The sequence below is a fragment of the Pelophylax lessonae genome, assembly GCF_965119305.1.
Source record: "Pelophylax lessonae genome assembly, chromosome: 3".
NCBI lineage: Eukaryota > Metazoa > Chordata > Amphibia > Anura > Ranidae > Pelophylax > Pelophylax lessonae.
Genome location: NC_138770.1, coordinates 343,326,286 through 343,349,911, shown reverse-complemented (window position 1 = coordinate 343,349,911; position 23,626 = coordinate 343,326,286). Strand labels below are relative to the sequence as shown.

Below are 23,626 nucleotides of genomic sequence, written 5' to 3'. Positions count from 1 at the left end.
CCATCCCTTCCATTAACTTTTAGTATGGTCACCTTTCATGGAGCTGTCTGTTCAATTGCAGGTTTGTCTATTGGTTTACTGCTTATGACAGCCATTGGTGGTCTCAGGCCTGTAAGTCTCAGCTCTGAATATATCAAGTCTGCTTCTAACAGCTCATGGAACTTTTAACTAAGTTATTCCTAGCTTTCTCTGACCTTGTTGAACAACAGTCTATTCATTTGTTTCTTCAGCCATTACCTCAGATGGGCTGCCCTAATGGCCAGAATTCAGCTGCTCTATCTTGTAATTTCAGTGCATAAATACTTTATTGACAACCTGAGATGGCGAGGATGGTCTCTCCTACTGCTCCAGTCCAAGTAACCTTAGGTAGTGGGACAGAGGGTGCAGGAAGGAAGTAGTGGTACAAGTGCTGGTGGATGATGATGATAATAATGACATTGAAACTCATGATTGCTGTTGTTGTATGGATGGCAGTAACAGCAAATGCAGATGAGAGTCTAGAAAAGATCAAAGGTCAGCAACATTCCAGAGCATAACAGCAGACTGAGAGGAGTCAAAGAAAAGTCTGGGAGCAGGCCTGGTCAGTAAACACAGAATCACAGGTCACAAAGTACAGCTCTCTCAGCACTGGAGTCCTGCATGTGTCAGCCTTAAATAGCCCGCTTGGTGAGCATGCAAACATATCTCAAGATGTGCTATTAACCTTCATGGTCCCCCTCTAGGATGTTAATGACCAGTTCTGCCCACTGCCCCAATCATTCAAGGAATCCCTCCAGTTATAAAGGGATCATTATTGCAGGGATAGTGGACTGCCTTGCTTCCCCTTCACTGCCATTGTGCCACTCCCGTCACTATTGTCTAACACAGCTGATCAAGTTAAAAAGTTGACTGATTTACTAAATGATCAGACAATGCGTAGTTTTAATTTGAAGTTTACTAAATAAATGCAGAGTAGGGATAACATTGCAAACTCAGTTGGAAAGCAAAAAAATATGCATACAGTATATAACAATGTGAAACACGGAGTGTAGCTGTTACAAAATAGGGGCCACTAGGGGCAATGTCCAAATAGGTATCTAGGTGGCAGCACAATACCGTCTATGAGAATACAATAAACCACGCAATAACGTATAACTGACTACTTGTGCTTCCCTTATGACTGTGTTTCTCTCACAGGCTAGATCTGGAAGTGCAGGGAAGCTGCTGAAAGATTTTAGAATCAACAGCTAATTTGCAGGACTGACTCCACAGGCAAGTGGCACTTCAGGATCTGCTCTGTTGACACAGTTGGCACAGTGCTCTGTGCAGTGATTGGATCTTCCCAGAAAGCTGTGCACCATCAGGATTACCAGTGGAAGACCCTGCACCTGGTGACAGATCACATGACCAGTACATTCTGTCTCATGAAGCTTGGCCCCTTTGAGCACCTGGGAGCTGGTGAGAGAGAAACGTATACCCCTTGGGTGTGTCCAGGTGTCCATAGCTTTTGGGAGCCTAGGGACTTGTGGGAAAAGGAGTTAAATGGGCCTGCACCTGAATCTGAGCATGATAAGTAAAGTAGCATGATACAACATCACATGCTGTGATGAAGTACATGGTGTCCCAGAACACCCATATCCCATAGTATGTCACAAAAATGCTCTCAAAATAATATGTCAATGCATAGTTCAATCACTTCAATACTGGGCAATTTCACCCCCTTCCTAGCCAAGCCAATTTTCTGCTTTCAGTGCTGTCACACTTTGAATGACAATTGCACGGTAACGTAACGCTGTACCCATATTACATCTTCATCGTTTTTTTCACACAGCTAGATCTTTCTTTAGTTGGTATTTAATCACCACTGGGTTTTTATTTTTTCTAAACAAACAAAAAAAGACCAAAAATTTGGGAAAAAAATGTCTTTCTAAGTTTTGTGTTATAAAATTTTGCAAATAAATCATTTTTCTTCTTCACTGATGTAGGCTGATGAGGCTGCACTGATTGGCACTGATAGGCTGCACTGATGGGCATTGATGAGGAGGCACTGATGAGGCTGTTCTGATAGGCAGCACTAATGGGCACTGATGAGGAGGCACAGATTGGCAGCACCAATTGGCACTGATGTTTGGTACTGATGAGCATGGATATGCTGCACTGTTGGGCACCGATTGACATTTATGGGGCTGCACTTATGATCAGGGCACTGATGATCTGAAGACCTGAAGAAGGGCCCCGTCTGAAATGCATTGTCAGGACAACAGATTGTTGCAGCCAGCTTCTCCTGGGTTCTCCCCCTCCACACCTGTGTTCTGTGGTCTATCAGTAGCCTCAGCCAGCCACCTTGCTTTGTCTGGCTTTCCTCACAGAGCCTAGTGTCCACCAGCAGTTTCAGGCTGTTTACTATTTGTGGCTCAAGCCTCATCTTGGTCGGCTTCCCTCCGAGAGTCTGAATATCACATCAAGCTCTCGTCATGGTGCGAGTCCAGCGCAGAGCTGTGAACCAGTCACAGAGACATTGCCACCATATCAAAGTCCTCTCTCCCAATCTTCAATGGGCATCTTGTGACTTAGGACTCCCTCTCCGCGCCCCCTTCCATGGACACCTTCCATCTCTATGGCCAGTACCAGAGGGAGGCCATCCACACCACTGCATTATCCTGGTTGTTGATATGCTCCCCTCAGCGAGCCAACTGTGAGACCATTACCCTCGTTGAGTTCCACACCACAGTTTGGAGGTTTTGGATTAAGCTTGGTGATATATATTGTCCAGTGCATACCTTTTATCAAACAATTTTTACACATTACCAGAGGGTGTTGCATCATCCTTGATTTTGTGTGCTATTCACCACATGAACCCTTTTTGGTTCATCTACCGCTACTATGGGATAATTTTTGGTTCTTGTAAATGATGTGCTGACAGGCTTGGTGGATAATGGCTCTTCTTTACTCCCACAGACACAGCGTATTTACATGTGATAAACTGTGATTAGAAACAGCTCATCACATGGTAACGGGCAGCTGTGATTGCCATTTACTCCGATCATTGATCAGTTGTGTCTGAAGGACACAGCAGTCACAGAGCGCACCTGATGAATGCCACAGGAGGTGCGCAAAGGGCAGGGTTCTGAGTGGACATCTATTGATGCCCTCCCAGAACCGGATGACCGCGCTGTAGCCGTCTTTAGACTATAGCATGGTTGGCAAGTGGTTAAAGTGGTATTAAACCCAAAACGAAAAATGTATTATAGTGCAGCATACCAATCTTTTTTTTTTTTTAAGCCCCGTGGTGTTAAACACACTCAAGCTACACCCGGTGCATAAAAAAGTGCACACACGCAAACGTGAGAAACACAAAAAGTGCACAGGGTATACACATGGCCCTCCTCCGAAAAGTAAAGGCCCTAACCCTGATCCCCAGGGGCGCAAGGCTCCTGACAGGGACTGAGGTACTCACTTGGTCCTACCTGGCCGAAACCAGGTAGACCCCGTTCTCTGGGAGGACTGCTGAAACAGCCCACCCCAAGTACTAGGGGAGGCTCCCCCGAAGGGAGACCCCATGAGAGAGGGTGAACTAAGCATGAAGGCCATATCCACCCCCTCCAAAGACTTTCAGGGCAGGCCCGAGAACCTACGCCCTACTAATTGTGCCGTTATAAAGCATATCGACACATAAAAAAAGCCAAAACGTGAACACACAACACAAAAAGGATGGGAAAATTGGAAGTGGAGAAGTGCAGGTAGTAGTGTCAAGGGGCAGGACCTTGACAGGCCCCTCGGCCAGGAATAAAAAATTCCTCTGGTCTCGGCCAAAAGGCCCGTCCCAAGAGGCAGGTGCAAAAAAAGTGTGTATGTGGTGCAGTGACCAAGGTGCCAAAAAACTCAAGGGTAACTGCGCATCACCAGTGAGAATTTACGGCACCCCTGGGCTACACCACAGGCTTTTTTAAGTCCCAGCCTTTGGCCAGACCAGTGCAGCCTATCCCTACCAGCAGGCATTGGAACTTGGACGGCTTAGGGAGAGTCTACCTTCAACTGGGGACAAGCCTTTTGCAAGGCCAGATTCAACCCAGGAGGAAAAGCCCTCCCATCACCATCCTCGTTCCTCAGCCAATTACATCCAGGAGCAATACTAACTGGCCGCAAGGACAGACCGGCTTTCTTGCTCCCTTCAAACTGGTAAGAACAGCTTAACCCATTCAAATCAGGAGGCGGCGGACCCCCCTCTTCCCCCCCCCCCCGGGTTTCTCAGACAGGCGATCCGGATTTCGGTCATGCCGGTACTAACCAAGGTCCATACCAACTGATAAGAACAGATACTACACTTGATCTTAGCCAAAAGGCCGAGAAGTACAGACCAGAGATTAAGCAATTTCTAGACCGATAAGATGGAAAGACAACAGCTCCCGCATAGTGGGATCGTTCTTAAGCCTACAACAGCTGCTGAAAGCCGAGTACAGACCAGAGATCATTAGATGTGGTGGCTGCATCAGTTTTGTTATCTTTGGCTTTTTTCCAGTGTTTTGACCTTGTGATCTGGCCAGCAACACACCTCCAATATTAGTGAGACTCAACTCCAGAGGAATGAGCATAAGAGACACAGCAGACAGCAGCATTGTCAGTCTCTGGGTGGGGGGTTGTGTTAAATGTATAAGCAGATTTAAGTACACTAATAAATTGAAACTCAAGCTATTACTTTAAAAGCAGTTACAGCAAACATGTTGTTTTCCCCTCTTGGGATAAAGGTTTTACATGAATATACAAATCACCCCTAACCATGTTAAGTGGTTTGTCTCATCCACGTAAACTGATACATTTTGCTGGAAAGTGTGTGATTCTGAAAAGAAAAAGAAAAATTGCTGGCTGGATCACTAGGTGAAAATTGAAGAAAGAAAGACTAAAAAACTAAATGAATACAGCCATCACATCTTAGAATTGGTAAGCTGCATTAAAATAAATGTTTGCTTTTGGGTTTAATACTGCTTTAATGCTTGGAATCCAAGCAGAAATGGAAATATAGCATAGCTGTTTTCTCTCAAGTATAGTATTATCTGTGATGCTTGTAACATAATTAACTAGGCATAATATGATTATTATAAAAGTTGCAAGTAAAGTGGCTGTTGTTTACATTTTATCTCAAGTCTACCCCAGTAATGAGATCTTTATGTCATTGTTATGTGTTTTGATGAAAACACCTTGCAGTCTCTTTGATCTGATATAATAGGAATATTTTAAAATATTGGTTGTTATTTACTGAATTAAAATCACACAAGGGAGTATGATACCCTCATAAATGCAATATCAGGTGAGTGACCCTTGAAAGAGAGATCGTATTGCTGCTGTTTATAGGTATAAAAACCCATTAGTTAGGTGCTTAGGTGTTTAACTTACCAGCATGCACCAAAAACTAAAATCTGTCATGCGCAGACTACATGTAATTTATTTATTTATATCAGTTGTTGTAGGTTACAAACGTAAGCACATCACAAGCAGTGCCTTACATATCTTTGTTTCAAATAATATTGCCTGGGTATTTCAATACCAGATTTGAGTTAGACCTAGCATTCTGTTAGAATAGTTACATTCTAACTATTCTGGTATTCTGGTACAGTTCTGGTACAATGTCATATATTTTATTTCACTACAACAAAATATGATTTCAAAATGAAAAGTGGTGGAGTAAGTGATCTCATTGATAAAGATTTCATTAAAGAAAGAACACCGGGGGAGAATTACTAACATTGGTGTATAGGAAATCTGGTGCAGCTGTGCATGGTGGCCAATCAGCTTCTAACTTCAACTTGTTCAGTTACTTTTTTGACAATAAGCCCCCATTCACATCAGGCCGATTTGACATGTGATTTGACATGTCAAATCGCATGCCAATTCTGAGCCTATTGCCTGCAATGGCAGGGTCCCAAATGGTGTGACACCGACTTTGCGGCGCCTCACCGATTCCCAAAATTAGTTTCTGCACTACTTTTGATGACTTCGGGGGCGATGTCAATAGACATCTGTGCAGGAACCTGCTTAGATGTCCATCAAATGGCCCCCAAACTCGCACTGGCATGCAGGTTTGAAATCGTGCAAGTTTAGCTGACAATTTCAAACCTGCCCTCAGTGTGATTGAGTTCTAAAACCCAGAAACCGATTGGTTTCTGTGCAGAGCTGCACCAGATTTTGCATGCTCCAGTTTTGGTAAATCAACCTCACAGTCTCATATATGAAGACATAACACATACCGGAGGACCAGGTGGTCCAGGGACGACGGCTGCAGCAGTACCCTGTAAAGAGATGAGAGTTACTGTTGCAAAAAACACTTAAATTGGTTGTTTTTACAAGCTTAATAAAATGTATGGATGAAACAGTGGTTTGGTTTATAGAAAAAAAGGACAGGTGTGGGTCATGATTTAGTGTAGAAATATGGCTTAGCATCACTGGGAGAGCATCTTTTAGCAGCACTATTTATCTACAAAGGAAACACAGCAATGCTGTACTTAAGAAACTCTCTTTAGGGAATAGAGGGATTGTATCTATCTTGTAACTATGAAAGATGGAACAATAAACTGGTTATTTTACAATGCAATATTAATAAAGTGTGGATAGTCAGCACACTCTTATAATGTTTTGTGTAATGAACTCATTGTGTGCAAACAAAACAATATTGAATGTTACTTTTATAAAACAAGGACCATGTCTAATGCTGCTTGAAGGGCAGGATGGGTATGGTACTGTAAAGTACACTATGTGGAAATGCTCAGGCCTAAACTAGTATGGCGTAGTAGGGCCCTAGGTGGGCTATAAAAGGTTTAATAATAGATAACATGCTGATATAATAGAAAAAAATAAACCATTTTTTTTAATTGGAAACTAGGAATATTGCCTTCCTTTCTGTTCTCTGTGTGTAAATTATTTACAACAAAATAATTTGTTCCTACATCTTAGCCATGGTTCCTTGTTTTTATTTCAATTGTCATTAAGAAAACTCTTATCTTTGCTTTCATAAATTTTGTCATTGATCATTAAAATGCTACACAAATTTTTCAGGCGAATCGTTCAGAAACTGTAACATGAAATAATTGTTTACAACAGAGACCTACATGAGGCCTGAGCACACAATGAACTTCTTTAAAAGACTATCAGGGCATTTACTGTATAGTTGTAATTTACGAACAGTAGAAAATTAAAAAAATGAAATTGACCCAAATTCATCTTCATCAACATTTAGAGAAGCACATTAGTAAAAGTTACCTTAAACATATACAAGCTGCCCATTCCATTCCCTTCAGTAAGTGGCACTCCCTAGAAAAGGAAACAATATATTAAACAAATATACAAAAACATTGCTATATGGGTCTGCATACAAGCAGTCTACAAACGGTGAAGATTAAAACAGAACTACTGTATATACTTTGTGTATATATATATATATATATATATATATATATATATATATATATATATATATATATATATATATATATATATAAGTAGTGAGTGTACAGTTTGTATAACAGTGTAAATTTGCTGTCCCCTCAAAATAACTCAACACACAGCCATTATTGCCTAAACCACTGGCAGCAAAAGTGACTACACCCCTAACTGAAAATGTCCAAATTGGGCCCAATCAGCCATTTTCCCTCCCCGGTGTCATATGACTCGATAGTGTTACAAGTTCTCAGGTGTGAATGGGGAGCAGGTGTGTTAAATTTGGTGTTATCGCTCTCACTCTCTCATACTGGTCACTGGAAGTTCAACATGGCATCTCGTGGCAAAGAACTCTCTGAGGATCTGAAAAAATAATTGTTGCTCTGCAAAAAGATGGCCTAGGTTATAAAAAGATTGCCAAGACCCTGAAACTGAGCTGCAGCATGGTGGCCAAGACCATACAGCGGTTTAACAGGACAGGTTCCACTCAGAACAGGCCTCCCCAATGGTTGACCAAAGAAGTTAAGTGCACGTGCTCAGCGTCTATTTCAGAGGCTGTCTTTGGGAAATAGAGTGCTGCCAGCATTGCTGCAAAGGTTGAAGGGGTGGGGGGTCAGCCTGTCAGTGCTCAGATCATACACCGCACACTGCATCAAATTGGTCTGCATGGCTGTCATCTCAGAAGGAAGCCTCTTCTAAACATGATGCACAAGAAAGCCTGCAAAGAGTTTGCTGAAGACAAGCAGACTAAGGACATGGATTATTGGAACCATGCCCTGGGGTCTGATGAGACCAAGATAAACTTATTTGGTTCAGATGTGTCAAGCGTGTGTGGCAGCAACCAGGTGAGGAGTACAAAGACAAGTGTGTCTTGCCTATAGTCAAGCATGGTGGTGGGAGTGTCATGGTCTGGGGCTGCACGAGTGCTGCAGGCACTGGGGAGCTACAGTTCATTGAGGGAACCATGAATGCCAACATGTACTGTGACATACTGAAGCAGAACCTGATCCCCTCCTTTTGGAGACTGGGCCACAGGGCAGGATTCCAACATGATAATGACCACAAACACACCTCCAAGATGACCACTGCCTTGCTAAAGAAGCTGAGGGTAAAGGTGATGGAGTGGCCAAGCATGTCTCCAGACCTAAACCCTATTGAGCATCTGCGGGGTATCCTCAAATGGAATTTGGAGGAGCGCAAGGTCTCTAAAAACCACCAGCTCCATGATGTCGTCATGGAGGAGTGGAAGAGGACTCCAGTGGCAACCTGTGAAGCTCTCATGAACTCCATGCCCAAGAGGGTTAAGGCAGTGCTAGAAAATAATGGTGGCCACACAAAGTATTGACACTTTGGGCCCAATTTGGACATTTTCACTTAGGGGTGTCCTCACTTTTGTTGCCAGTGGTTTAGACATTAATGGCTGTGTGTTGAATAATTTTGATGGGACAGCAAGTTTACACTGTTATACAAGCTGTACACTCACTACTTTAAATTCTAGCAAAAGGTCATTTCTTCAGTGTTGTCACATGAAAAGGTATAATCATTTTTTTTTACAGAAATGTGAGGGGTGTACTCACTTTTGTGAGATAATATATATATATATATATATATATATATATATTTATTTATATACTAAATTACCAAAAGTATTGGGACACCTGCTCACGCACATGCCATTGTTATTTTTTTCAAATTCTTTATTAATTCAAACAGAACACAAAAAGTTTCACACTCAATAGGAATATGATGTGGTTCAACATAAACAAGTATGTAACAGATATAGAGTTAAAATAGAATAAGAAATGCAAACAATCCGTCATTTGAAAAAGCATTGTGCAAAGTACCAACTTGAGTATAGTCACAGATAACATTTCCAGCCATAATCTAGGTTATGACTAGGCTTTCAAAGTCACATAGTAATTGTCATGAGAAACATAATACCGCACAAACTAGAGTGTGAAGATGATATACAGTAGGACTATTCCTCACTAGCATAGTGAGTAATAAAGACAGCACCAAATGGGAACATTACATAAGGAAACAGGAGGTAAGGTGATGAGGAATCTGGGGGAAGGGAGGAGGGGGGGGAGGGGGGGACTAGAAAGAGGAGGAAACGGAGGTGAAAGGAGGGGGAGTAAGAAGCAATCAGTGACTACATCTGTAGCCTCTGATAGTAGAAAAGCAGTAGGGTAGCCTGGAGGTGGGGTAAGATGGGATGGACACCGTGCGTGGCAGTCAGACCTAAAGCTTAAACATCTTAAGTATCGCCATGCAGAGCTCTTCCTTCAACTGAGAAGACAAACATATTCCAATAGTTCCAGGTCTTAGTGTAATGTTCCCTCCTGCCCTGCAAAGTCAACACCAGGTCCTCAAAATCATTAATAAGTTTGACCCTGGATAACCAGAGTGATATCGAGGGAGGGGTCGTAGTTTTCCAGCAAAGGCCAATACACACCTTGGCCGCATTCAAGAGGTGGCATAGAAAGGATTTCTTATATCGAGCGGGTGGGTCAGAGGAGCAGTGTAAAAGGAAAAAAGCGGGGTCATCCTGAATAACATAATCCGTCATCTTTTGGGAGATTCTCTTCACTCCCCCCCAGAAGTCTCTCAGCTTAGGGCAGCTCCAAAACATATGTAGCATAGAGCCCCTGTCTCGTAGACACCTCCAGCATCTGTTAGATGCCTCAGGGAAGAATCCAGTGATCCTCACCGGGGTGTAGTACCAGTGCGTTAACAATTTGTAGTTAGTCTCTTGAAGACGGGTACATATCGAGGAACGCAGGGAGAATCTCATGATGTTTCTGTGTTGGGTAACCATAAAGGTCTTCTGCAACTCCTTTTCCCACTTCAGGACCCTCGGGAGGACAAAGTACCACGGAGGTTCCGAGAGTAAAGAGTAGAGCTGGTATAGTGCATGGGGTAAGGGGGTGGTCCCCGAGAGGAGATCCTCAAGGGGTGTCAGCGGCCTCTCCAAGAGCGAGCGGGAATCCCAGTTCGTGCAAGAAGTGGAGTAGCTACAAAGCCTGCCAGCGAGATAATGCAAACGGGCCGCCCGTCGCCGTTAACTGCAGAAGAGAAGACCATGTCTCAGCTGTTCTGAAGTGGGTTACCCAAAAAATGTCCCACCTCCAAAAGAGCTCGAAACTTGCCCCTGTCACAACCCGATGGGAAGGCCGGGTTCCCCACTATTGGGAACATAGGTGAGTGCAAGGCCGGGGTGTCCATGGAGGATAGAATTGATGAGCAGACTCGGAGGGTCCGTCCAATAAGGGGGTGTCACTTAACTACCCCTGGCACTGATCGAGCACACCACGGGGCCCCCGGGAGATGAAGTGGATAGAGGGACATTTCCAAGGTCCATAACTTCAATCCTGTGTGTCTACACCAATCTACCAACCTGTATAAGTGAGCTGCTTGGTAGTAGCGCCTGACATCTGGAACTGCTACTCCACCATAGGCCTTGGGCAGCGTGAGTATATGTCTACTCAGCCTGGGGCGCCATCCAGCCCATATAAAGCTGGTAAAGGCAGTGTCCACTTGCTTAAAAAAGATAGCAGAGATAAACACCGGGTGGGTCTGAAACAAGAAGAGAAACTTCGGTAGTATAGACATCTTGAGTATGTTGCAGCGGCCGAACTAGGAGTGGAGTCCTGGTGACCATTTTTTCCAGTAAGGCGCGAGTGGAGCACAGAAGAGGTGGAAATTTAGGTGGTAGACATCAGTGGGGTTTGGTGGGAGTAGCATCCCTAGGTATTTTAAGGCCACTGGGGCCCATTTGAAGGAGAAATTATGATGGAGGGAGTCTTGTAGCTGATCAGGCAGGGACACCCCTATGGCCTCTGATTTATTGTAATTAATTTTTAGGTGAGACACCACACCATGAAGTTCAAATTCGCGAAGGAGGTTCAGTATAGACACTAAAAGATTTGAAAGTGAAAAGAAAAGATCGTCTGCGTACGCCGAGATCTTATAAGAATCAGGACCCACCTGTACTCCGGGTACATCAGGGTTCAGACAAACCTTAGTCAGGAAGGGTTTCAGGGATAGGGCAAAGAGGAGGGGGGAAAGGGGGCAACCCTGCCTTGTGCCATAAAATATCCCAAAAGGCTTGGAGAACACCCCATTAGCCTTCACCACTGCGTGAGGGAATGAGTAAATATTGGTTATCCATCCAAGCATCTGTGGGCCAATTCCGATATGTCTCAGCACTTCAACCATGTATTCCCAGCTAACCCGATCGAAAGCCTTCTCGGCATCAGTGCTCAAGAAGACCATCAGTCGGTGTGTGATCCTAGCCAGGTGGATCAGGTTAAGGGCCTTGGTGGTATTGTCCCTGGCTTCTCTGGTGGAGATGAAGCCCATCTGATCAAGGTGGACCAGATCCGGTAGAAGGGGCTGTAATCTAGATGCAAGCATTTTAATGAAGAGCTTTAAATCTGCGTTTAGCAGTGAGATCGGGCGGTAGCTCCCACATGCTGAGGGATCCTTCCCTTCTTTAGGGATAATCGAGATGTGCGCCAGTAAGGAGTCGTTATGAAATGAAGTGGACTGCCCAATCTCATTAAACACCTTCAGCATAGAGGGGAGAAGCAGGGGTTGCAGTTGCTGATAATACATCACAGTGAAACCATCCGGGACAGGAGCCTTGCCCCTTTCCGCCATTTTTAAAGCCAGAGAGAGCTCATCTGGAGTAAATACCTCCTCCAGAGCCTCCCGCACAGGAGATGGGAATCTCGGGAGTGGGACAAATGGTAGAGGCAGGAATAAAAATCCCCAAAACGTTGGAAGATTTCTGTTGGGAGATGAAGTTTACAGCCTCTGTCCCCAGTAATAAAGGGAACAAAAGAGGAGGCCTGCTAGTCCCTTAGAGCCCTGGCCAGTACTCGCCCACATTTGTCGCCGAATTTATAGAGTATTTGTTTGCACCACTGTAGGGCCACCTTTGCACGGTACCTCGGCTGATCCGCGACTTGACTCTGCAATTTAGTCAATTCAGCGCCAATGGAAGAGTCCAAAAGCCTCTTATGCTGCCCCTCTAGGGTCGCTAATGGCATGCCATTCTTAGTCCGTAGGGTTCAATATTGAGTTGGCCCACCCTTTGCAGCTATAACAGCTTCAACCCTTCTGGGAAGGCTGTCCACAAGTTTTATCAGTGTGTCTATTGGAATGTTTGTTCCTAGGACACGGCGCAACCCCGATCTTGGTAAAGAGCCAATGATGTGGCTCTTTACCCATGTGATCGGCTGTGTCCAATAACAACTGGTCACATATAAATGAGGAAGTGCCGTTATTCGGCTCTCCTCGCCTCACACTGTCAGAGTGGGTGGTGAGGAGAGTCGATCAGTGGCTCCTCCTCGAAGGGGAGTACAAGACAAGTAATCAGGGCACTGATGATCAGTGCCCTGATTACCCCAAAGTAAAATAAATGCACAAAATTCACATAAAAACATATCACATCAGTTAACCCAATCAGTGCCAATCAGTGCACCCAATCAGTGCCAATCAGTGCACCCAATCAGTGCCGATCAGTGCCCATTAGTGATGCCAGTCAGTGCCTACTCAACTGTGCTGCCCATCAGTGTCCACCAGTGTTGTCCATCTGTGCCCACCAGTGCTGCCCATCAGTGCCCACCAGTGCTGCCCGTCAGTGCCCATCAATGCCTCCAATCAGTGCCCAAAGTGAGTACACCCCCAAGTTACAATGTCCAAATTGGGCCTAATTAGCCATTTTCCCTCCCCAGTGTCATGTGACTCCTTAGTGTTACAAGGTCTCAGGTGTGAATGGGGAGCAGGTGTGTTAAACTTGGTGTTAACGCTCTCACTCTCTCATACTGGTCACTGGAAGTTCAACATGGCACCTCATGGCAAAGAACTGTCTGAGGATCTGAAAAAAATAATTGTTGCTCTACATAAAGATGGCCTAGGCTATAAGAGGATTGTCAAGACCCTGAAACTAAGCTGCAGCATGGTGGACAAAACCATACAGTGGTTTAACAGGACAGGTTACACTCAGAACAGGCCTCGCCATGGTCGACCAAGGGAGTTGACTGCACATGCTCAGCGTCATATCCAGAGATTAAAATAAAGCAAGCTCTCACGCTTAAAAGAACTAGTGTTCTAATTGATAATTGTGCAACAAATCACACACTTTAATAACTATCAAAATAAATGCTGCGGCTTAATAAATGAAAAATGAAAAAAAATGTGAATATTTAATCCAACTAGCCACGCATAGCATATATCCACTATATACGTGAAATCAAAATAAGTGAATAATTATGTGAATAAATCAACAACCATAAATATACACAAATTTCAATCACAAAAAATGTGACTTAATAGTACTTAAAAATCTATGTGCATAAATAACCAAATTCATAAAGAGTCCACATTCAGTGCACAGTGATAAAAAAAAAATTATCCAGTGTTGATAAGTAAAAGTGAATGATGATCTGATGTTATAAGTCCCGTGCTGTTTAGAGGGTCACCAGGAAATCTTCCACCCTTGTGATCTCACACCTTTCAGCTAGACAATTCACCCCACTGTATTGCCCACTATCCTCATGGTTAAGGCCAAATGCGCTCTGTAACAGATGCAGCAATCAGAATAATCAACCTCAGGTTAATCCTTCAGGTCGGCCTCTCCTCTCCCATAGAAATATGTAAAGGAAAGAAAAAGCCCTACTAGTGAAATACCGTTTAAAATATGTTTTATTCCATTAAAATGTGATGCTGGTGCACGTACATAAAATATAAACTTTTAGCGCATGTTACACAAAGACAATAGGTCTGGGGTGTTCTCACCGGTCCCCGCCACCTCCACGATGGTATAACAGACCTCTGAGAATCACCGCCGCTCACCCAATTACCGGCTCACTTCTGGTATGGACCGGTGAGAACACCCCAGACCTACTGTCTTTGTGTAACATGCACTAAAAATTTATTGAAATTAAATTAATTATTGCAATTTGTGTATATTTATGGTTGTTGATTTATTCACATAATTATTCACTTATTTTGTTTTCACGCATAACATTGGGTATATGCTACGCGCAGCTAGTTGGATTAAATATTTACTACTTTTTTTATATCCAGAGATTGTTTTTGAGAAATAGACATATGAGTGCTGCCAGCATTGCTGCAGAGGTTGAAGGGGTGGGAGGGGTCAGCCTATCAGTGCTCAGACCATACGCGGCACACTGCATCAAATTGGTCTGCATGGCTGTTGTCCCAGAAGGAAGCCTCTTCTAAAGGTGATGCACAAGAAAGCACACAGACAGTTTTCTGAAGACAAGCAGACTAAGGACATGGATTACTGGAGCCATGTCCTGTGGTCTGATGAGATCAAGATAAAAGTATTTTGCTCCAATGGTGTCAAGCGTGTGTGGCAGCAACCAGGTGAGGAGTACAAAGACAAGTGTGTCTTGCCTACAGTCAAGCATGGTGGAGGGAGCATCATGGTCTGGGGCTGCATGAGTGCTGATGGCACTGGGGAGCTACAGTTCATTGAGGGAACCATGAATGCCAACATGTACTGAAGCAGAGCATGATCCCCTCCATTTGGAGACTGGGCCACAGGGCAGGACTCCAACATGATAACGACCCCAAACACACTTCCAAAACGACCACTGCCTTGCTAAAGAAGCTAAGGGTAAAGATGATGGACTAGCCAAGCATGTCTCCAGACCTAAATCCTATTGAGCATCTGTGGGGCATCCTCAAATAGAAGGTGGAGGAGCGCAAGGTCTCCAAAATACACCAGCTCCGTCATGTCATCATGGAGGAGTGGAAGAGGACTCCAGTGGCAACCTGTGAAGCTCTCATGAACTCCATGCCCAAGAGGGTTAAGGCAGTGCTAGAAAATAATGGTGGCCACACAAAGTATTGACACTTTGGGCCCAATTTGGACATTTTCACTTAGGGGTGTCCTCACTTTTGTTGCCAGTGGTTTAGACATTAATGGCTGTGTGTTGAATAATTTTGATGGGACAGCAAGTTTACACTGTTATACAAGCTGTACACTCACTACTTTAAATTCTAGCAAAAGGTCATTTCTTCAGTGTTGTCACATGAAAAGGTATAATCATTTTTTTTTACAGAAATGTGAGGGGTGTACTCACTTTTGTGAGATAATATATATATATATATATATATATATATATATATATATATATATATATATTTATTTATATACTAAATTACCAAAAGTATTGGGACACCTGCTCACGCACATGCCATTGTTATTTTTTTCAAATTCTTTATTAATTCAAACAGAACACAAAAAGTTTCACACTCAATAGGAATATGATGTGGTTCAACATAAACAAGTATGTAACAGATATAGAGTTAAAATAGAATAAGAAATGCAAACAATCCGTCATTTGAAAAAGCATTGTGCAAAGTACCAACTTGAGTATAGTCACAGATAACATTTCCAGCCATAATCTAGGTTATGACTAGGCTTTCAAAGTCACATAGTAATTGTCATGAGAAACATAATACCGCACAAACTAGAGTGTGAAGATGATATACAGTAGGACTATTCCTCACTAGCATAGTGAGTAATAAAGACAGCACCAAATGGGAACATTACATAAGGAAACAGGAGGTAAGGTGATGAGGAATCTGGGGGAAGGGAGGAGGGGGGGGAGGGGGGGACTAGAAAGAGGAGGAAACGGAGGTGAAAGGAGGGGGAGTAAGAAGCAATCAGTGACTACATCTGTAGCCTCTGATAGTAGAAAAGCAGTAGGGTAGCCTGGAGGTGGGGTAAGATGGGATGGACACCGTGCGTGGCAGTCAGACCTAAAGCTTAAACATCTTAAGTATCGCCATGCAGAGCTCTTCCTTCAACTGAGAAGACAAACATATTCCAATAGTTCCAGGTCTTAGTGTAATGTTCCCTCCTGCCCTGCAAAGTCAACACCAGGTCCTCAAAATCATTAATAAGTTTGACCCTGGATAACCAGAGTGATATCGAGGGAGGGGTCGTAGTTTTCCAGCAAAGGCCAATACACACCTTGGCCGCATTCAAGAGGTGGCATAGAAAGGATTTCTTATATCGAGCGGGTGGGTCAGAGGAGCAGTGTAAAAGGAAAAAAGCGGGGTCATCCTGAATAACATAATCCGTCATCTTTTGGGAGATTCTCTTCACTCCCCCCCAGAAGTCTCTCAGCTTAGGGCAGCTCCAAAACATATGTAGCATAGAGCCCCTGTCTCGTAGACACCTCCAGCATCTGTTAGATGCCTCAGGGAAGAATCCAGTGATCCTCACCGGGGTGTAGTACCAGTGCGTTAACAATTTGTAGTTAGTCTCTTGAAGACGGGTACATATCGAGGAACGCAGGGAGAATCTCATGATGTTTCTGTGTTGGGTAACCATAAAGGTCTTCTGCAACTCCTTTTCCCACTTCAGGACCCTCGGGAGGACAAAGTACCACGGAGGTTCCGAGAGTAAAGAGTAGAGCTGGTATAGTGCATGGGGTAAGGGGGTGGTCCCCGAGAGGAGATCCTCAAGGGGTGTCAGCGGCCTCTCCAAGAGCGAGCGGGAATCCCAGTTCGTGCAAGAAGTGGAGTAGCTACAAAGCCTGCCAGCGAGATAATGCAAACGGGCCGCCCGTCGCCGTTAACTGCAGAAGAGAAGACCATGTCTCAGCTGTTCTGAAGTGGGTTACCCAAAAAATGTCCCACCTCCAAAAGAGCTCGAAACTTGCCCCTGTCACAACCCGATGGGAAGGCCGGGTTCCCCACTATTGGGAACATAGGTGAGTGCAAGGCCGGGGTGTCCATGGAGGATAGAATTGATGAGCAGACTCGGAGGGTCCGTCCAATAAGGGGGTGTCACTTAACTACCCCTGGCACTGATCGAGCACACCACGGGGCCCCCGGGAGATGAAGTGGATAGAGGGACATTTCCAAGGTCCATAACTTCAATCCTGTGTGTCTACACCAATCTACCAACCTGTATAAGTGAGCTGCTTGGTAGTAGCGCCTGACATCTGGAACTGCTACTCCACCATAGGCCTTGGGCAGCGTGAGTATATGTCTACTCAGCCTGGGGCGCCATCCAGCCCATATAAAGCTGGTAAAGGCAGTGTCCACTTGCTTAAAAAAGATAGCAGAGATAAACACCGGGTGGGTCTGAAACAAGAAGAGAAACTTCGGTAGTATAGACATCTTGAGTATGTTGCAGCGGCCGAACTAGGAGTGGAGTCCTGGTGACCATTTTTTCCAGTAAGGCGCGAGTGGAGCACAGAAGAGGTGGAAATTTAGGTGGTAGACATCAGTGGGGTTTGGTGGGAGTAGCATCCCTAGGTATTTTAAGGCCACTGGGGCCCATTTGAAGGAGAAATTATGATGGAGGGAGTCTTGTAGCTGATCAGGCAGGGACACCCCTATGGCCTCTGATTTATTGTAATTAATTTTTAGGTGAGACACCACACCATGAAGTTCAAATTCGCGAAGGAGGTTCAGTATAGACACTAAAAGATTTGAAAGTGAAAAGAAAAGATCGTCTGCGTACGCCGAGATCTTATAAGAATCAGGACCCACCTGTACTCCGGGTACATCAGGGTTCAGACAAACCTTAGTCAGGAAGGGTTTCAGGGATAGGGCAAAGAGGAGGGGGGAAAGGGGGCAACCCTGCCTTGTGCCATAAAATATCCCAAAAGGCTTGGAGAACACCCCATTAGCCTTCACCACTGCGTGAGGGAATGAGTAAATATTGGTTATCCATCCAAGCATCTGTGGGCCAATTCCGATATGTCTCAGCACTTCAACCATGTATTCCCAGCTAACCCGATCGAAAGCCTTCTCAGCATCAGTGCTCAAGAAGACCATCAGTCGGTGTGTGATCCTAGCCAGGTGGATCAGGTTAAGGGCCTTGGTGGTATTGTCCCTGGCTTCTCTGGTGGAGATGAAGCCCATCTGATCAAGGTGGACCAGATCTGGTAGAAGGGGCTGTAATCTAGATGCAAGCATTTTAATGAAGAGCTTTAAATCTGCGTTTAGCAGTGAGATCGGGCGGTAGCTCCCACATGCTGAGGGATCCTTCCCTTCTTTAGGGATAATCGAGATGTGCGCCAGTAAGGAGTCGTTATGAAATGAAGTGGACTGCCCAATCTCATTAAACACCTTCAGCATAGAGGGGAGAAGCAGGGGTTGCAGTTGCTGATAATACATCACAGTGAAACCATCCGGGACAGGAGCCTTGCCCCTTTCCGCCATTTTTAAGGCCAGAGAGAGCTCATCTGGAGTAAATACCTCCTCCAGAGCCTCCCGCACAGGAGATGGGAATCTCGGGAGTGGGACAAATGGTAGAGGCAGGAATAAAAATCCCCAAAACGTTGGAAGATTTCTGTTGGGAGATGAAGTTTACAGCCTCTGTCCCCAGTAATAAAGGGAACAAAAGAGGAGGCCTGCTAGTCCCTTAGAGCCCTGGCCAGTACTCGCCCACATTTGTCGCCGAATTTATAGAGTATTTGTTTGCACCACTGTAGGGCCACCTTTGCGCGGTACCTCAGCTGATCCGCGACTTGACTCTGCAATTTAGTCAATTCAGCGCCAATGGAAGAGTCCAAAAGCCTCTTATGCTGCCCCTCTAGGGTCGCTAATGGCATGCCATTCTTAGTCCGTAGGGTTCAATATTGAGTTGGCCCACCCTTTGCAGCTATAACAGCTTCAACCCTTCTGGGAAGGCTGTCCACAAGTTTTATCAGTGTGTCTATTGGAATGTTTGTTCCTAGGACACGGCGCAACCCCGATCTTGGTAAAGAGCCAATGATGTGGCTCTTTACCCATGTGATCGGCTGTGTCCAATAACAACTGGTCACATATAAATGAGGAAGTGCCGTTATTCGGCTCTCCTCGCCTCACACTGTCAGAGTGGGTGGTGAGGAGAGTCGATCAGTGGCTCCTCCTCGAAGGGGAGTACAAGACAAGTAATCAGGGCACTGATGATCAGTGCCCTGATTACCCCAAAGTAAAATAAATGCACAAAATTCACATAAAAACATATCACATCAGTTAACCCAATCAGTGCCAATCAGTGCACCCAATCAGTGCCAATCAGTGCACCCAATCAGTGCCGATCAGTGCCCATTAGTGATGCCAGTCAGTGCCTACTCAACTGTGCTGCCCATCAGTGTCCACCAGTGTTGTCCATCTGTGCCCACCAGTGCTGCCCATCAGTGCCCACCAGTGCTGCCCGTCAGTGCCCATCAATGCCTCCAATCAGTGCCCAAAGTGAGTACACCCCCAAGTTACAATGTCCAAATTGGGCCTAATTAGCCATTTTCCCTCCCCAGTGTCATGTGACTCCTTAGTGTTACAAGGTCTCAGGTGTGAATGGGGAGCAGGTGTGTTAAACTTGGTGTTAACGCTCTCACTCTCTCATACTGGTCACTGGAAGTTCAACATGGCACCTCATGGTAAAGAACTGTCTGAGGATCTGAAAAAAATAATTGTTGCTCTACATAAAGATGGCCTAGGCTATAAGAGGATTGTCAAGACCCTGAAACTAAGCTGCAGCATGGTGGACAAAACCATACAGTGGTTTAACAGGACAGGTTACACTCAGAACAGGCCTCGCCATGGTCGACCAAGGGAGTTGACTGCACATGCTCAGCGTCATATCCAGAGATTAAAATAAAGCAAGCTCTCACGCTTAAAAGAACTAGTGTTCTAATTGATAATTGTGCAACAAATCACACACTTTAATAACTATCAAAATAAATGCTGCGGCTTAATAAATGAAAAATGAAAAAAATTGTGAATATTTAATCCAACTAGCCACGCATAGCATATATCCACTATATACGTGAAATCAAAATAAGTGAATAATTATGTGAATAAATCAACAACCATAAATATACACAAATTTCAATCACAAAAAATGTGACTTAATAGTACTTAAAAATCTATGTGCATAAATAACCAAATTCATAAAGAGTCCACATTCAGTGCACAGTGATAAAAAAAAAATTATCCAGTGTTGATAAGTAAAAGTGAATGATGATCTGATGTTATAAGTCCCGTGCTGTTTAGAGGGTCACCAGGAAATCTTCCACCCTTGTGATCTCACACCTTTCAGCTAGACAATTCACCCCACTGTATTGCCCACTATCCTCATGGTTAAGGCCAAATGCGCTCTGTAACAGATGCAGCAATCAGAATAATCAACCTCAGGTTAATCCTTCAGGTCGGCCTCTCCTCTCCCATAGAAATATGTAAAGGAAAGAAAAAGCCCTACTAGTGAAATACCGTTTAAAATATGTTTTATTCCATTAAAATGTGATGCTGGTGCACGTACATAAAATATAAACTTTTAGCGCATGTTACACAAAGACAATAGGTCTGGGGTGTTCTCACCGGTCCCCGCCACCTCCACGATGGTATAACAGACCTCTGAGAATCACCGCCGCTCACCCAATTACCGGCTCACTTCTGGTATGGACCGGTGAGAACACCCCAGACCTACTGTCTTTGTGTAACATGCACTAAAAATTTATTGAAATTAAATTAATTATTGCAATTTGTGTATATTTATGGTTGTTGATTTATTCACATAATTATTCACTTATTTTGTTTTCACGCATAACATTGGGTATATGCTACGCGCAGCTAGTTGGATTAAATATTTACTACTTTTTTTATATCCAGAGATTGTTTTTGAGAAATAGACATATGAGTGCTGCCAGCATTGCTGCAGAGGTTGAAGGGGTGGGAGGGGTCAGCCTATCAGTGCTCAGACCATACGCGGCACACTGCATCAAATTGGTCTGCATGGCTGTTGTCCCAGAAGGAAGCCTCTTCTAAAGGTGATGCACAAGAAAGCACACAGACAGTTTTCTGAAGACAAGCAGACTAAGGACATGGATTACTGGAGCCATGTCCTGTGGTCTGATGAGATCAAGATAAAAGTATTTTGCTCCAATGGTGTCAAGCGTGTGTGGCAGCAACCAGGTGAGGAGTACAAAGACAAGTGTGTCTTGCCTACAGTCAAGCATGGTGGAGGGAGCATCATGGTCTGGGGCTGCATGAGTGCTGATGGCACTGGGGAGCTACAGTTCATTGAGGGAACCATGAATGCCAACATGTACTGAAGCAGAGCATGATCCCCTCCATTTGGAGACTGGGCCACAGGGCAGGACTCCAACATGATAACGACCCCAAACACACTTCCAAAACGACCACTGCCTTGCTAAAGAAGCTAAGGGTAAAGATGATGGACTAGCCAAGCATGTCTCCAGACCTAAATCCTATTGAGCATCTGTGGGGCATCCTCAAATAGAAGGTGGAGGAGCGCAAGGTCTCCAAAATACACCAGCTCCGTCATGTCATCATGGAGGAGTGGAAGAGGACTCCAGTGGCAACCTGTGAAGCTCTCATGAACTCCATGCCCAAGAGGGTTAAGGCAGTGCTAGAAAATAATGGTGGCCACACAAAGTATTGACACTTTGGGCCCAATTTGGACATTTTCACTTAGGGGTGTCCTCACTTTTGTTGCCAGTGGTTTAGACATTAATGGCTGTGTGTTGAATAATTTTGATGGGACAGCAAGTTTACACTGTTATACAAGCTGTACACTCACTACTTTAAATTCTAGCAAAAGGTCATTTCTTCAGTGTTGTCACATGAAAAGGTATAATCATTTTTTTTTACAGAAATGTGAGGGGTGTACTCACTTTTGTGAGATAATATATATATATATATATATATATATATATATATATTTATTTATATACTAAATTACCAAAAGTATTGGGACACCTGCTCACGCACATGCCATTGTTATTTTTTTCAAATTCTTTATTAATTCAAACAGAACACAAAAAGTTTCACACTCAATAGGAATATGATGTGGTTCAACATAAACAAGTATGTAACAGATATAGAGTTAAAATAGAATAAGAAATGCAAACAATCCGTCATTTGAAAAAGCATTGTGCAAAGTACCAACTTGAGTATAGTCACAGATAACATTTCCAGCCATAATCTAGGTTATGACTAGGCTTTCAAAGTCACATAGTAATTGTCATGAGAAACATAATACCGCACAAACTAGAGTGTGAAGATGATATACAGTAGGACTATTCCTCACTAGCATAGTGAGTAATAAAGACAGCACCAAATGGGAACATTACATAAGGAAACAGGAGGTAAGGTGATGAGGAATCTGGGGGAAGGGAGGAGGGGGGGGAGGGGGGGACTAGAAAGAGGAGGAAACGGAGGTGAAAGGAGGGGGAGTAAGAAGCAATCAGTGACTACATCTGTAGCCTCTGATAGTAGAAAAGCAGTAGGGTAGCCTGGAGGTGGGGTAAGATGGGATGGACACCGTGCGTGGCAGTCAGACCTAAAGCTTAAACATCTTAAGTATCGCCATGCAGAGCTCTTCCTTCAACTGAGAAGACAAACATATTCCAATAGTTCCAGGTCTTAGTGTAATGTTCCCTCCTGCCCTGCAAAGTCAACACCAGGTCCTCAAAATCATTAATAAGTTTGACCCTGGATAACCAGAGTGATATCGAGGGAGGGGTCGTAGTTTTCCAGCAAAGGCCAATACACACCTTGGCCGCATTCAAGAGGTGGCATAGAAAGGATTTCTTATATCGAGCGGGTGGGTCAGAGGAGCAGTGTAAAAGGAAAAAAGCGGGGTCATCCTGAATAACATAATCCGTCATCTTTTGGGAGATTCTCTTCACTCCCCCCCAGAAGTCTCTCAGCTTAGGGCAGCTCCAAAACATATGTAGCATAGAGCCCCTGTCTCGTAGACACCTCCAGCATCTGTTAGATGCCTCAGGGAAGAATCCAGTGATCCTCACCGGGGTGTAGTACCAGTGCGTTAACAATTTGTAGTTAGTCTCTTGAAGACGGGTACATATCGAGGAACGCAGGGAGAATCTCATGATGTTTCTGTGTTGGGTAACCATAAAGGTCTTCTGCAACTCCTTTTCCCACTTCAGGACCCTCGGGAGGACAAAGTACCACGGAGGTTCCGAGAGTAAAGAGTAGAGCTGGTATAGTGCATGGGGTAAGGGGGTGGTCCCCGAGAGGAGATCCTCAAGGGGTGTCAGCGGCCTCTCCAAGAGCGAGCGGGAATCCCAGTTCGTGCAAGAAGTGGAGTAGCTACAAAGCCTGCCAGCGAGATAATGCAAACGGGCCGCCCGTCGCCGTTAACTGCAGAAGAGAAGACCATGTCTCAGCTGTTCTGAAGTGGGTTACC

At 44.3% G+C, this 23,626-nt stretch overlaps 1 protein-coding gene across 1 annotated transcript in view; it reads right to left on the bottom strand.

Annotated features, from left to right (window-relative positions):
• COL19A1 (collagen type XIX alpha 1 chain) overlaps positions 1–23,626 on the bottom strand; it is a 1,241,599-nt gene that overhangs the window by 241,842 nt on the left and 976,131 nt on the right. The window contains exons 39-40 of the mRNA XM_082249430.1: positions 7,231–7,281; positions 6,222–6,263 (exon numbers count right to left, since the gene is read on the bottom strand). Coding sequence (XP_082105556.1) covers positions 6,222–6,263; positions 7,231–7,281 — 93 coding nt within the window. The remainder of the gene's footprint in view (positions 1–6,221; positions 6,264–7,230; positions 7,282–23,626) is intronic.